At 36.6% G+C, this 14,328-nt stretch overlaps 1 protein-coding gene across 2 annotated transcripts in view; it reads right to left on the bottom strand.

Moving 5' to 3' along the window:
* Positions 1 to 2,657: 2,657 nt before the first annotated feature.
* Positions 2,658 to 14,328, bottom strand: part of APOOL (apolipoprotein O like) — a 102,895-nt gene continuing 91,224 nt past the window's right edge. For both annotated transcript variants that reach the window (XM_043571259.1, XM_043571258.1), the window contains one exon: positions 2,658 to 3,206. In XM_043571259.1, the coding sequence (XP_043427194.1) occupies positions 3,118 to 3,206 (89 nt within the window). In that variant the 3' untranslated portion in view covers positions 2,658 to 3,117. The remainder of the gene's footprint in view (positions 3,207 to 14,328) is intronic.

The raw sequence follows: 14,328 nt of genomic DNA, 5'->3' as shown, positions 1-14,328 counted from the left end.
AAACTTGTAAGTGAACTATTTCCCCACCTTGAGCAGTTCAAGTACCACTGCCTCCTTAACATCATCTCAGAACAACATTTTATCTCTGAGCATTTATAGCTCTTTGGTTGTATTTATCTTAGGGAAAAAACTACACATAACACTGTATATACATACGTTTCTTTCCTTTCTAGTAGAATATAAGCATTTTGATAGAATTATAATTACTTTCGCATCCTGTATTGCAATCAGCATAAAACATGTGACTTCTTACTATGTACTAGCTATTTCATGGGCATAAAAGTTACACAACGATAAGTCAGTCCTACCTATAAGGTATCTTGTCTGTGAAAAAATACTAACCTAGTTTTAGTTTTATAATAAATTGGATGGGTTGGCACAGCTATAAACACCATTTCTATAAAGGTATGTAGAATAGAGAGCATTTAAATCCTACCTTGGAGGATTGAGAAAGGTGACACTGGAACAAGGTCTGAAGGATGAATACGAAGTTGGAATATGGAACAAGATGAGACAAAAAAAAAAATTCTAAGAGGAAACACCAGCATAGGCAGAAAAAAAACTTAAAATAACAAAGCATGTTCAAGAAGCAAGCAATATAGCATTATAGATAAAATATAGTTTAGCAGTAAGGTGGGAGAGGAAAGGGAAGATAGGATTAAAGTTGAACTGGGATCATAAATGAAGGGCCTTGTAGGTCATGCTTAGGGGTCTTGATTTGAGTGTATAGGCAATAATGAGTTCCTGAAGATTTTAGAGACAACGAACCCTAATGGTTGTTAGGAAGACAACTATGTCATAATATTATGACTGATGAGTTAGAAGAATAGGGTAGCAGACACTATATGTTAACTGAAACTCAACACCCATTCCATATCCCTTACTCCTTGCCTTCCTCACCACAGAAAAAAAGTATGATTTGCCAATTTTCCTTGAGCTAAGTGTGGCCACATGACGAGTTTTGGTCAAGATATAGACAAGAATTCTGAGAGGAGTTCAAAGAAAGCATTTACTTTTCTGATAATAGAGGGTCAGAATCATCTAGTACATTTATCCTAATTTTTCTTCCTATTTTGAATGTGTAGGTGCTCCCCAGAGAAACAACAGCCATTTTATGAATATAAGGTGACAAATCAACATACTAAAGAGCAGAGTGGAAAGAGAAAATGTTTAGGTTCTTGATGTCACTAATAAGCTACTGAACTAACCCTGTACTGTCTAATTCCATACTTGAAATAGACTCTTATATTTAGCTACTGTTAACTGGTTTACTGCTACCTGCAAACAGAACACATTCTAAAGTGACAGAAAGCAAGACTGATGAAGGGCAGATGGAGGGCTATTGTAACAATCCAGGAAGGTGATGATGAAAACTTGAACGGGAGCAAGGATTAGAGAAGAGTAGAGAATGTAGAGTGGATTTGAAAAACATATAAATAAGAGAGATGTAGAGACAATTTAGTTTTAAGCATATTCACATTGGGGATATATATGGAATGTAAGGTAGATGCAATAATAAATAACTAGAAAATAGGTCTATGGCTCTAGAGAAATATGGGAGCTGGAAATATAAATGGTAAGGAAATATAAATGGTGGCTGAAGCCAGTGAAGTATGTTGAATGAAAATGAGAGATCACATAAAATGAGAAAAGATGACTAGGAATGCAACCTGAAGAACCACAGCATTTACGGGATTCAGAGCAAGAGAATGATGAAGAATGACAAGATAAGCAGGAATAACAGAGAGAAAAGGGAGGAGTGAGTTTCAAGGAGGGAGTGTTCAAGAGTCAATAATTCCAGAAAATTCAAATAGGTATAGAGGCCAGGGATCACAAGTTAGTATGGAATCAAAACTGAAGAAGAAAGTGACACTAATTATTTTTTTATGAAGTATGAAAATTATAGAAAAGAGAAAGGAAAGATAGCTTGAGAAGTAGAGGCAGGGTCAAAGAAAGGTTTTTGTTGGAGTGCTTGGGTGGCTCAGTTGGTTGGATGTCTGATTCTTGATTTCAGCTCATGTCATGATCTCATGGTTTCTAAGTTCGAGTCCCTCACTGAGTTCCACGCTAAAAGTGTGGAACCTGCTTGGGATTCTCTTTCCCTTTCTCCCTCTCTGCCCCACCCCGCATGCTCTCTCTTTCCCAAAATAAATAAATAAACTTTTAATTTTACTGTTGTTTTTGGACAAAGACTATCTGAAGCTATTTAGAGACTGAGGAAAAGAAACAAATGAAAAGAGAAACCAAAGACTGAAGATTAAACAGGATGGAATATGGTACTGGAAAACATGGGAAAGAATGAGATCAGGAACACAAATAAATATTAGCCTTAATGAGGGGGGTATATGGCTGAAAAAAAGGTAAGTCTTGAAGGTAGTGGAGAAGAAGTTGAAAATGGTCATGTCTAATAGCTAATTTTTTTCCCTGTATGTAATAGGAGACAGTCATCTTTGGTGGGTACAGGAGACTTGAGAATAAAAGGTTTGTAGTACCTCTCCTGAAGAACAGAATAGGAAACCACCTAAGGAGCCAGTAAGATTGCTAAGCAGCACTGGGGTTTCTTGTAGAATATGGTCTTCTTAAATAGAGGTGTTTTTGTACATTTAAGAGGAGTTAACATTAATAAAACAAAGAGATGAAGCCAAGTCCAAGTGTCATAAAATATGAATATTTTATTCCAGCTCTGGGAAATGAAAAAGTGGGGAACACATCCTTCCACACAATATTCTAATTTAGCTGACATTAGTTTCAAAAAGGTAAAACAAATATATATGTGTATCTGTATAAATATTTATGTGCCCACATACATATTTGCTCAGATTTTAGTCTCATCAGTGTTTATATATTTAGTCTATTTTTGTAAACACCGCTAAAAATCATTAAATGCATCCCAATACTTCTACTTCTGCCTCTTTGTCAATCATTTAATATTGTTTGGATTGAATTCAGTTTGTGTTTTAATCACTTATGTGATTAGTCAAACTGTACACTACATTAGAAGATGTATGGGAAAAACTTGGTTTAGGTTATATTCTATGTATCACAGTTACCCTTTACATGATTTTTTCATCATTATTTTCAACTTCACACATCTTGTAGTTCTCTATGCAGACTATTTCAGCTTCTAGTGCTGTACATATCTATATCTTCTGGATGGGACTGCCCGTGATCCATGAGCTTGGGGTCAGGCATAAACTGTGTAGCACCTGATAAAGTATTAAAATGAAAAAAAAATTAGTCATTCATTTCACAAATTTATTGTTGGTACTGGGAATGCAGCAATGAATAAAAGAAAAATCTCTGTCAACATCGACCTAACATTTAAGTTGGGCAAGAGAGATAATAAATTAAGTAAAAGATATATCAGATGATAGTAAGTGTTATGCAAAAGAATAAAACAGGGAGGGGCATATACAGTGCTTGAGTGATTTGCAATTTTAAACAGGGTGGCCTTCTAGTTAGGTGATAACTGAGCAAAGAACTGAAGGAGGTGAGTGAGGGTGTGAGCCCTGTAGATATTGGAGGAAAATACCTTGCAAGTATAATGGACCTGATGCATGTCTGAGGAAACACAACATGGTCAATATGGCTGGAACAGACTAGGTAAGATGTGGTGATTGTGGGTACAGTGAGAATGATAGAAGATATGATCAGAAAACAAAAGAAAGCTAAGCCACACAGAGCTATAGTGTTTCTCTTTTATTTTAATGCTAGATGGACAATTTTGAGCAGAGCAGTGACATGATGTTGTATTTTTTAAAAGATTACTCTTGTCTGTGGGGAGAAGAGACTATAGGGAAATAAGGGTGGAAGCGGGCAGACCAGTAGCTGTGGAGGTGGTGAAAAGGGATTGGATTCTGGGTAACTTCTAAAGGTAGAATGGACAGAATTTCCTAAGTGGTTTGAACATGCTATGTGAGAGAGACTCTAACTTGAGAAACTAGAAGGATGGAGTTGACATTTACAGAGATAGGGAAAAATGTGGGAGAAGCATGGGAAAGGCAAGTGAAGTGCCAAGTTTTGGATGTGTTAAATTTGTATTGCTAACTAGATATCTGAGTACAAATGTTGAGTAATCTCTTGGAAATGTGAGTCTCTACAGCTCAGGAGAGGCCTTGGCTGCTTTATAAATTTTATAGTACTAATTTATATGTGACATTCAAATTACAGGACTATGAGATCATCTAGAGCATCAGAGAAGAGGTCCTTTGATGAATGCGCCCTGTGGATACTCCAATTTTTTTAGTTAAATAAAATTAGGAGAATGTATGAGAGAAGGCTGAGAAGGAACAGCCAGTCAAGTGAAGTGAGAGACTCAAGAGCAAGTGGTATCCGACAAGCCAAGTGAAGAGATTCTTTCAACGAGGAGGGAGTAATCTTCTGTGTTAAAAATTACTGATGGACTGCATAAGATGGAGATTGAAAATGTACCAGAGTTGGCAATATGTGGACCAATGATGATCTTGATAAGCGGATATTGTGCCAGACAAGATACTACATTATTTTCATTCATTATCTCATATTACCACCATGAGACAGATGATATTTTTATATTATCCTTGTTTTACAGATAAGGACATTTTAATTTAGAGAGGTCAAGAAAATTGACTAATCTCACTTAGTTGATAAGTGGAGCCAAGACTGAATCCAAGTTAGTTTGACTCTCTAACACAACAACCCTGGCTCCTGTAAAAAGGGGGCTAGAGCAGTAACAATGTCACACAATTATTTTTAATATTCAGTATAATAATACATACAAAGTTCTGCATATAACAACCTGGGCATGGCAAGTAGACAAGAAACAACTATTTTTATATTTACTTTATAAAATTTTAATTTTTTTCAGAAACTTGTTTTTATTTTAAATGTTTTTCAAAATGATTTATTTTAAAATAATTTTGTTACATTTGGGAAATATATCTTTTTCCCATAGAGGAATTTAATTTATAGTTTTATGATAAAAACAAAGGGGAGAAATAGATTTACATACAATCATTTATGCCTATTTCTTAAGAAACTTTTTCTATTTCATAAAGTGTGATATATCTATATATAACTTCACCACATATATTAAAAAGATCATAAGTAATCACTATCCATACACTAATACAGTTCTCCATAGGACAGTAATTTTTTTTTTTTTTGGATAGAAATTCTTTTTTTTTTTTTTTTTAATTTTTTTTTTCAACGTTTATTTATTTTTGGGACAGAGAGAGACAGAGCATGAACGGGGGAGGGTCAGAGACAGAGGGAGACACAGAATCGGAAACTGGCTCCAGGCTCTGAGCCATCAGCCCAGAGCCTGACGCGGGGCTTGAACTCCCGGACCGGGAGATCGTGACCTGGCTGAAGTCGGACGCTTAACCGACTGCGCCACCCAGGCGCCCCTGGATAGAAATTCTTAACATGGGGTCCCTTTGGCGGTCTGTGGATAAAGTTCATGTTACCTATGAATTTAAATGTAGGAAATGTGTCTTTATTTTCATTAACCTCCGACTGAAAATGAACATTTTCTTCAATAATGAATGAAGGTAACAAACCACAACAGTATTAGCATGACCTTAGATTCTGTCACTAATAGAAATCATAAATATTTTCATATCATGCTGCAGTTGCAAGTATCTTGAAATATTTGTACTTAGCACAACTTTAAAACTATGGCTTTTATTATATATGTTAGATACTGTTGTTAAATAACTTTAAGGGAGCTCATATATTACCATGTATTTTGTTTTATCCATTTGAAAGCATTATTCTGAGAAGGGGTCCATAACACACAAAAAAGGTTAAAAAACTGGTTCTGCCTGCTCCCTTCTCATTGTATCTTTAACCACCGCCTTTGCTCAGTATGAGTGAAAAGTGTACTAAGAGAGTTTTCTTCTTATCAGACATAATATAGTAAGCATATGACAAATAATTATATAAGTCTGAATGTGCCTAATTTGCTTAACAATGCCCATTAGTTGACTAAGTTCTCTAACACTTCTACTTACTTCCTTAATATATATTCTTGTCTACAGTCCAGCCAAAGCTTCAGCTCACCCAAGTTTGAAAGGCCCCTTTGCATTTGGATCTCTGTCTCTCAAAATCTGTTGAAAAGTTTCAAAATTTTAATTTATCCATACCTTATGTCAGGCAAGAAATATGCATAGAGAAATGCCTTTGGAGCTTTTCCTACAATCCACCTGCCTAACCTCTGGAGATTCTAATTTATAATTCTTAGGCAGAATGAATTTTAGGAAAAACAAACAAACAAAAAAAACAACTTCAGTAATTGTAACATGGATCCCTCTGGTTTAGAACCACTTAATGTAGGTCACTTGTTTTCTGCCTTTTAAAAAAGATTCATCTGCTTTTCTGAATAATTAAGGATTACATCTTTTGCTCTTAGAAATTTCTTCACCCCTTGAGCTGATCAAGGGCTCCCTGTCTTCCCAAAGGATTAGCAGTCATAAAACTCTTCTTGAATCTCAATCCCCTAACCCTTTTCTTTGCAATCTATCATATTTTTAATCCTTCATAAAAAGTTGTTTTTATACATAAAGTTGTTTAGAAGACTTTTTAAAAAGCTGGTGGTATCATGTTGTGATGAGCACAGGTGTTATATGGACGTATCGAATTACTATACGGTACACCTGAAACTACTATTACATTGCATGTTAACTAACTTGAATTTAAATAAAACTTTAAAAAAAAAAGAGCTGGTGTGGGGCACCTGGGTGGCTCAGTTGGTTGAGTGTCACACTCTCGATTTCAGCTCAGGTCATGATCTCACAGTTTTGTGGGTTCGAGCCCCACATCAGGCTCTGTGGGCTCACCCTGCAGAGACTGCTCAGGATTCTCTACTCACCCCCCTCTCTGCCCCTCTCCTGCTCATAGTCTCTCTTTCTCAAATAATAAGATAACATTTTAAAAAAAGAGCTGGCATTACAACAAACAGGAAAAAGTAAAGATATTTAAAGTTATAAAATAAAAATAAATTAGTGCCTTAAAAAGCCCTTAGGTGTTATCTATTCACTGATAACTTAGTTCACATATTATCTCATTTATATTTCAAGCAGTTAGGTACCAAAAAGTGGGACAGATCACTAATAAATTCCTGAGTGAAGTTAAGATTGTTAAAAATTCAATTTTTGTTTCTTTTGTATAAATTTGAGATCATATTCAGCATTCAGCTCATCAGTAATTGAAATACTTAAATATACTAGTCACTGCAAGTTACTTTCTCACCCTTTGTTCTATTCCTTTCATTCTTTTTTCTCTCTTTGCTTCACTTTAGCTATATTCTATTGAATTGTATCTGAGTTCATTACTTCTGACCTCTTTTACACAGTTGGCTCTTAAATCCATCCAAGGAGTCCTTAGCTTCAGGTACTATATTTTTCACTTCTAGAATATCTGCTTGATTTTTTAAATAGATTCCAATTCCTGTGAAAATCTCCATTTTTTCATCTATTTTGTTCTTGTTTTCTATTTAACATATTAATCACAGTTAAAGTCCTTTTATGCTAACTTCAATATTTAGATCACCTGTGGGTTTGCTGTTATTTTTGTTTGTCAGTCACATCTTCCTACTTCTTTGCATGACTAATATTTTGTTTGTTTATATGGTGGACATAGAAAGCATGGTATCTTCTACCAGAGAAGTGACCCTTTTCCTCTTAAGGAAGGGTAAGGTACTTATCATCTTAATCCAGACACTGAGCTGAGTTGCAGTGTTAATAAGAGTCACTCAACCTCTGGTTCCTCTCTTTTCTTCAGGTATAGCACTCCAAAGGTGCTGATTGAGAGCCTGATGAGTTTCTGTCTCCCTTGCTATAAAAGACTAGGAAATTTGGTTTTGCCCTTCAGATGTTTGGAGCTTAGCTATTTAGTCTCTTGTCCCATAGAAAATCTGGCAAATATTATGAGGGGGAGATGAGTCGTGTATTTATGGCACACCTCATCCTTCTACAAGTAGTATCAGCAATCTTTTTCTGCAATGGGCCGGAGTAAATATTTTGATTTTGTAAACCGTAAGGTCTCCTTTGCTCAATTGTGCAACTGTAGTATGAAAGCAGCCACAGTCAATATATAAATGAACGAGTGGACCTGTATTCCAATAAAACTTTATTTACAGACACTAAGACTTACATTTCATATGTTCTCTTTTCAAAAAATGTATTTTTTATTTATTTAGAATGTTTTTATTTTTTTCAACCATTTAAACCCTGTAGAAACTATTCTTGGCTTGTGGAAGGTACAAAAATAGATGGTGAGCCAGATTTAGCACAAAGGCCATAGTCAGCCAACCTCTGGTTTAGAGGGACATTAATCTTGTGAGAATGAGAGAGATTTCATTCTGCTTTCATCAGATTTCAGAGGTCCATGTAACCAAATTTCCTAATTTGTTATTCCTAAAATAACATAATTTTTATTATAAATGTATATGGATGACAGAGAACAAATGAACTCATATTCAGAGCCACAACATATAATTGAATAGTATACCCAACATAGTCTGTACGGTGGTAAGTAGTAGCTATGACTAGGCTCTCTAGCTAAATAATGTGCTCCCAAACTTTGCTCAATGGAAATAATCTTGTTTATCAGCAAAATGGCTAATTACTCTAGGCAAATGATAATGATATTTTCTAACACACTGAGACCTTAGCATGTGGTTGACATTGTACTTTGTGCTTTACATGCAACATCTCATTTAATCCTCACAACTACGTGAGAAAAACACTATTATTATCTCCCATTTATGGATGAAGGGACAGGCTTGAGATATTTGATAATTTGCCACAGGTAACAGAACTAGCAAACGTTGGATCTAGGATTCATATCCAGGTCTTATTCTTAAATCTGTGCTCCTAATTACTACTGTATTCCATGTCTTGGACCTTTAGGATTGCATGTGAAATGTCAAAATGGTGAACCCAAAAAGTATTCTGTATAATCAACTCTGAATGATATATGATAAGGAATAAGGATGAATAGTACTGGCAAATCTTGCTCCTCTACATGTGAACTTTGAATGATTTTCATATACATTACCCATTACAAGTGGGTAAAATGTGCCAGAATCCAGATGTGTGAAGAAAAAACATTGACTAGGGACAGTTCAGTGCCACTGTTAAGGTGTAATGTGTTTCATCTCTACAAAGATACTCTGAAATTGACAGGTGTTTAGAAAGCTGACGGGATATATTATATACTTGTGGGAATATGATCAACTGTGGATTATCAGAAAGAGTCTAGGGGCACCTGGGTGGCTTGGTCGGTTAAGCGTACGACTTCGGCTCAGGTCATGATCTCATGGTCCGTGAGTTCGAGCCTCGCATAGGGCTCTGTGCTGACAGTTCAGAGCCTGAAGCCTGTTTCAGATTCTGTGTCTCCCTCTCTCTCTGCCCCTCTCCTGTTCATGCTCTGTCTCTCTCTGTCTCAAAAATAAATAAACGTTAAAAAAAATTAAAAAAAAAGAGTCTAAAACTGCAAACCATCCTGAAACAGAGAAGATGGTGGCAGAGTAGAAGGATTCTAGGCCTACCTTAACCCATGAATACAACTAGATAACTGTCAAATAATCCTAAATACCACAGAAATTGACAAGAAGACTGGAAGAACAAACTCCACAACTAAAGGTAGAGAGAAGACCACACTAAAGAAAGTACATAGTGTGGAGACGAGGTTTAGAAGAAAAATAGATGGTGACCACTACAGTGGGCAGGTTGTTGCAGTCTCAGAGAAGGGTGACAAACACACAGAGGAGTGCACAGGGAAAATGAATCCCCATAGCAAACTGTCTTGGAAAGTGAGAGGGCCCAAATTTTAGGAGTGCTTCCAATGAGTGTGGTTTAAAGCCTGAGTCCTAAAGGTCAGTGGGCTTGGCTCAAGGAAAGCCTGGAAGCATTGGAGCTGCTCTTGGAGAGAAGGCAAAGCAAACAGCTTGTGGACATACAGTGTGGAAACAACAATCTGAAGAATACCTGGGGCACACAGTGCAGTGGTTATTTGCTCATCTCAGAGCCCGTTCAAGAGAGGCAGCATTCACAGACAGAAATACTCTTCCAGAAACAAAGGAACTGACAGACACCAACTCCCCAAACCCTGGCCCCTCAACATGCACAGAGCCAAATGCAGAAACCAGCACATCCCCCACACTCACTACCTAACTTACTTATAACAAGCCATGCCCCCACACCTGGTGGAAGTACCCCTCCTAGGCATACTTGCCTCAGTCCCAGAGCAGAGGGCCCTCTCCCCCAGAAGACCAGCCCCAACCCCTACCCAACTAAGTCTCCCAACCCGGGAGATTTGCAGGTCCTCAGTTCTGGCAGTGGTGGTGATAGGTCTCATTTCACAAGTACACCAGAGCACACCTAGTTAAAACTCGCCACAGTCAGACCAGGGACCAAACACTGCCCACAAGAGGCAAACAGAGCCTCTGCAGACAACTGTCCTAAAGGATAAAGTGGCCAGGACATAGTAATAGAGCACAGGCAGGACACTCCTGGAAACACCAGGCCCCGGAGAACAGGGAACACAATACTAGAGGGCACTAAAAGACATCTTCATAAGGCCATTACTCCCAAGAACAGATGTAGCTGACTTTTCTAACACACAGAAGCAGGCACAGAACGTTAGACAAAATGAGAAGACAGGGGGTTTTGTCCTCAATGAAAGAACAATACAAGATGACAACCAGAGAGGTAAGTGAAACAGATATAAGTAACATGTCTAATAGAGAATTGAAATAAATGATCATAAAGACACTCATTGGAATTGGGAAGAGTGGAAGGCATCAATGAGACTCTTAAAACAGAGATTCCTTAAAACAGGAATAATAGAGTATAGATTATATGGTTCAATAAACAAAATGAGAAACACACTTGATGGAATTAACACTATGCTGTAAAAAGAATGAATTAATGACCTAGAAGACAGAATAATGGAAAGTAATCAACTTGAAAAAAAGAAAGAAAAAAGAATTATACAAAATGAGAATAGACTTAGAGCACTCAGTGACTCCATCAACAGTAATATTATTCACATTACAGGAATACCAGAGGAAGAATATTCACATTATAGGAATACCAGAGGAAGAAGAGAGAAAAAGGGGAACAGAAGATGTATTTGAAGAGATAATAGCTAAAAAGTTCCCTAATCTGGGGAGGATAGAGATCTAATAGGCACAGAGAACCTGCAACAAAATAAATAAAAACAGGCCCACACTAAGACATACTATAATTAAATGACAAAATATAGTGGTAAAGAAAAAAATTTTAAAGTGGAAAGACAAAAGTAGACAGTTACATACAAGGGAAACCCCATAAGGCTACCTAGAGATTTTTCAGCATGAACTTTGCAAGCCAGAAGGGAGTGGCATGATATATTCAAAGCGCTTAGTGGGAAAAATCTGCAGCCAATAATACTCTACTCAGCAAGGCTTTAAGAATCCAAAAAGAGATAAAGAGTTTACCAGATAAACAAAAACTAAACGAGTTTGCGTCCACTAAACCAGCCCTGAAAGAAATACTAAAGGGAGCTCTTAGAGTGGAAAGGAAAGACCAAAATTGACAGTATACAAGTAGGAAACACAAAAGCAGGAACAATGATTATTTCTGTAAAAATCGGTCAAGGAACTCACAAAATTTAAGGATATAAAATATGAAACCATATACCTAAAACATGGAGAAGAGAGGAATTTAGAATGGGTTCAGGGGCGCCTGGGTAGCTCAGTTGGTTGAGTGTCCGACTCTTGATTTTGGCTCAAGTCATGATCTCAGGGTTGTGGGATCAAGCCCCACATTGGGTTCCACGCTGAGTGTGGAGCCTGCTTGAGATTCTCTCTATACCCCTCCCCTGCTCATTCATCCTCTCTCTCTCTAAAAAAAAAAAAAAAAAGAATGGGTACAAACTTAAATGACCATCAGTTACTATAGACATCTTAAGCCAAAGATGTTATATACAAATTTAATGTAATGATATATCAAAAACCAGTAATAGATACACAGTGAAAAAAGAGAAATCCAAATATATCACTAAGGAAAACCAGCAAACCATGGAAGAGAGAAGGAAAAGAAAAGATCAGAAGAAATCTCCCAAAACAACCACAAAAACAGATAATATATTGGCAATAAATACATATTTATCAATAATTACCTTGGATGTAAATGCTATAAAAGTTTCAATTAAGAGACATGGGGTGTCAAAGGATTAAAAAACAAAACAAAAAAAGGAACAAGATCCATCTATGTACTGCCTAGAAGAGACTCATTTTTGACCTCAAGACACCTGCAGATTGAAAGTGAGGGGATGAAGAAACATCTATCATGCAAATGGATGTCGAACAAATTTATATTGGACACAACAGACTTTAAAACAAAGACTGTAACAAAAGTCAAAGAAGGGTACTATATAACCATAAAGGGGACATTGCAACAAGAAGACAGAACAATTTTAAATATTTATGCACCCAACATGAAAGCACCCAAATAGATAAAAGTTAATAACAAACATAAAGGAAACTAAAAGATAATAATACAATTATAATAGGGGATGTTAACACATCCCACTTACATCAATAGAGCATCTTAAACAGAAAATCAACAAGGAAACAATTGCTTTGAATGACACACTGGACCAGATGAATTTAACAGATATATTCAAAACATTTCATCCTAAAGTGGCAGAAAACACATTCTTTTCAAGTGCACATGCACCATTCCCCAGAAGAGATCACATATGAAGTCACAAAACAAGCTTCAATAAACTGAACAAGATTAAAGCATACCATACATCTCCTCTGACCACAATGCTATGAAACTAGAAGTCAACCACAAGAAAAAATCTGGAAAGACCACAAACACATGGAGTTTAGTTAAAGAACATGCTACTAAACAATAAATGGTTCACCAGGAAATAAAAGGAAGATAGAAAAAAATACATGGGAACACATTAAAATAAAAACACAACAATTCAAAACCTTTGGGACTCAGCAAAAGTGGTTCTAAGACGGAAGTATACAGCAATACAGGCTATCTCTAGAAGCAAGAAAAATATCAAATGACCAGCCTAACCTTACACCTAAAGGAACTAGAAAAAGAATGAAAAAACAAACCTAAAAATAACAAAAAGGAGGAAATAATAAAGATTAAAGCAGAAAAAATGATATGGAAATTAAAATACAACAGGCCAATGAAACCAGGAGCTGGTACTTTGAAAAACCTGATAAACTTGATGAATGTACAGCCAGACTTATCAAGAAAAAAAGGGAAAGGAGTCCAATAAATCAAATCATAAATGAGAGAGGAGAAATAAAACCAACACTACAGAAATAAAATTATAAGAGAATATTATGAAAAATTATATGCCAACAAATTGGACAACCTAGAGGAAATGGATAAATTCCTAGAAATATATAAACTACCAAGGATGAAACAGGAAGAAATAGGAATTTTGAACTAACTGAATAGATGCAGAAAAAGCATTTGACAAAGTACTTCCATTCATGATGAAAACCCTTAACAAAGTAGATTTTGAGGGAACATACGTCAACATAATAGAGGCCGTATATGAAAAACCCATAGCTAATAATACCATATTCCATGGGGAAAAAACAGAGCTGTTCCCCTATGGGCAGAAATAACACAAAGATGTCAACCCTCAGTTTTATTCAACATAGTACTGGAAGTCTTAGCTATAACAATCAGACAACAAAAAGAAATAAAAGGCATCCAAATTGGCATGGAATAAGTAAAACTTGCAATCTCTGCAGATGACATGATACTATATATAGAAAACCCTAAAGGGGCGCCTGGGTGGCTCAGTCAGTTAAGCATCTGACTTCGGCTCAGGTCATGATCTTGCAGTCTGTGAGTTTGAGTCCCATGTCGGGCTCTGTGCTGACAGCTCGGAGCCTGGAGCCTGCTATGGATTCTGTGTCTCCCTCTCTCTCTCTGCCCCTCCCTGCTCGTGCTCTGTCTCTCTTGCTCTCAAAAATAAATAAAACATAAAATTAAAAAAAAACCCTGAAGACTGGACCAAAAAAATGCTAGAACTGATTAATGAATTCATTAAAGTTGCAGGATACAAAATCAACATGCAGAAATCTGTTGATTTCTATACACCAAGAATAAAGCAGAAGAGGGGTGCCTGGGTGGCTCAGTCAGTTAAGCGTCCAACTTCAGCTCAGGTCATGATCTCTCCATTCCCGAGTTCAAGCCCCAAGTTGGGTTTTGTGCTGACAGCACGGAGACTGTATCCTGCTTTGGATTCTGTGTCTCCCCCTCTTTCTACCCTTCCCCTGCTCATGCTCTGTCTCTCTCTCTCAAAAATAAACAT

This window comes from Prionailurus bengalensis, chromosome X, assembly GCF_016509475.1.
Source record: "Prionailurus bengalensis isolate Pbe53 chromosome X, Fcat_Pben_1.1_paternal_pri, whole genome shotgun sequence".
NCBI lineage: Eukaryota > Metazoa > Chordata > Mammalia > Carnivora > Felidae > Prionailurus > Prionailurus bengalensis.
Note: the sequence above shows the minus strand (reverse complement) of the source record. Positions and strands in the feature narration are given on the sequence as shown.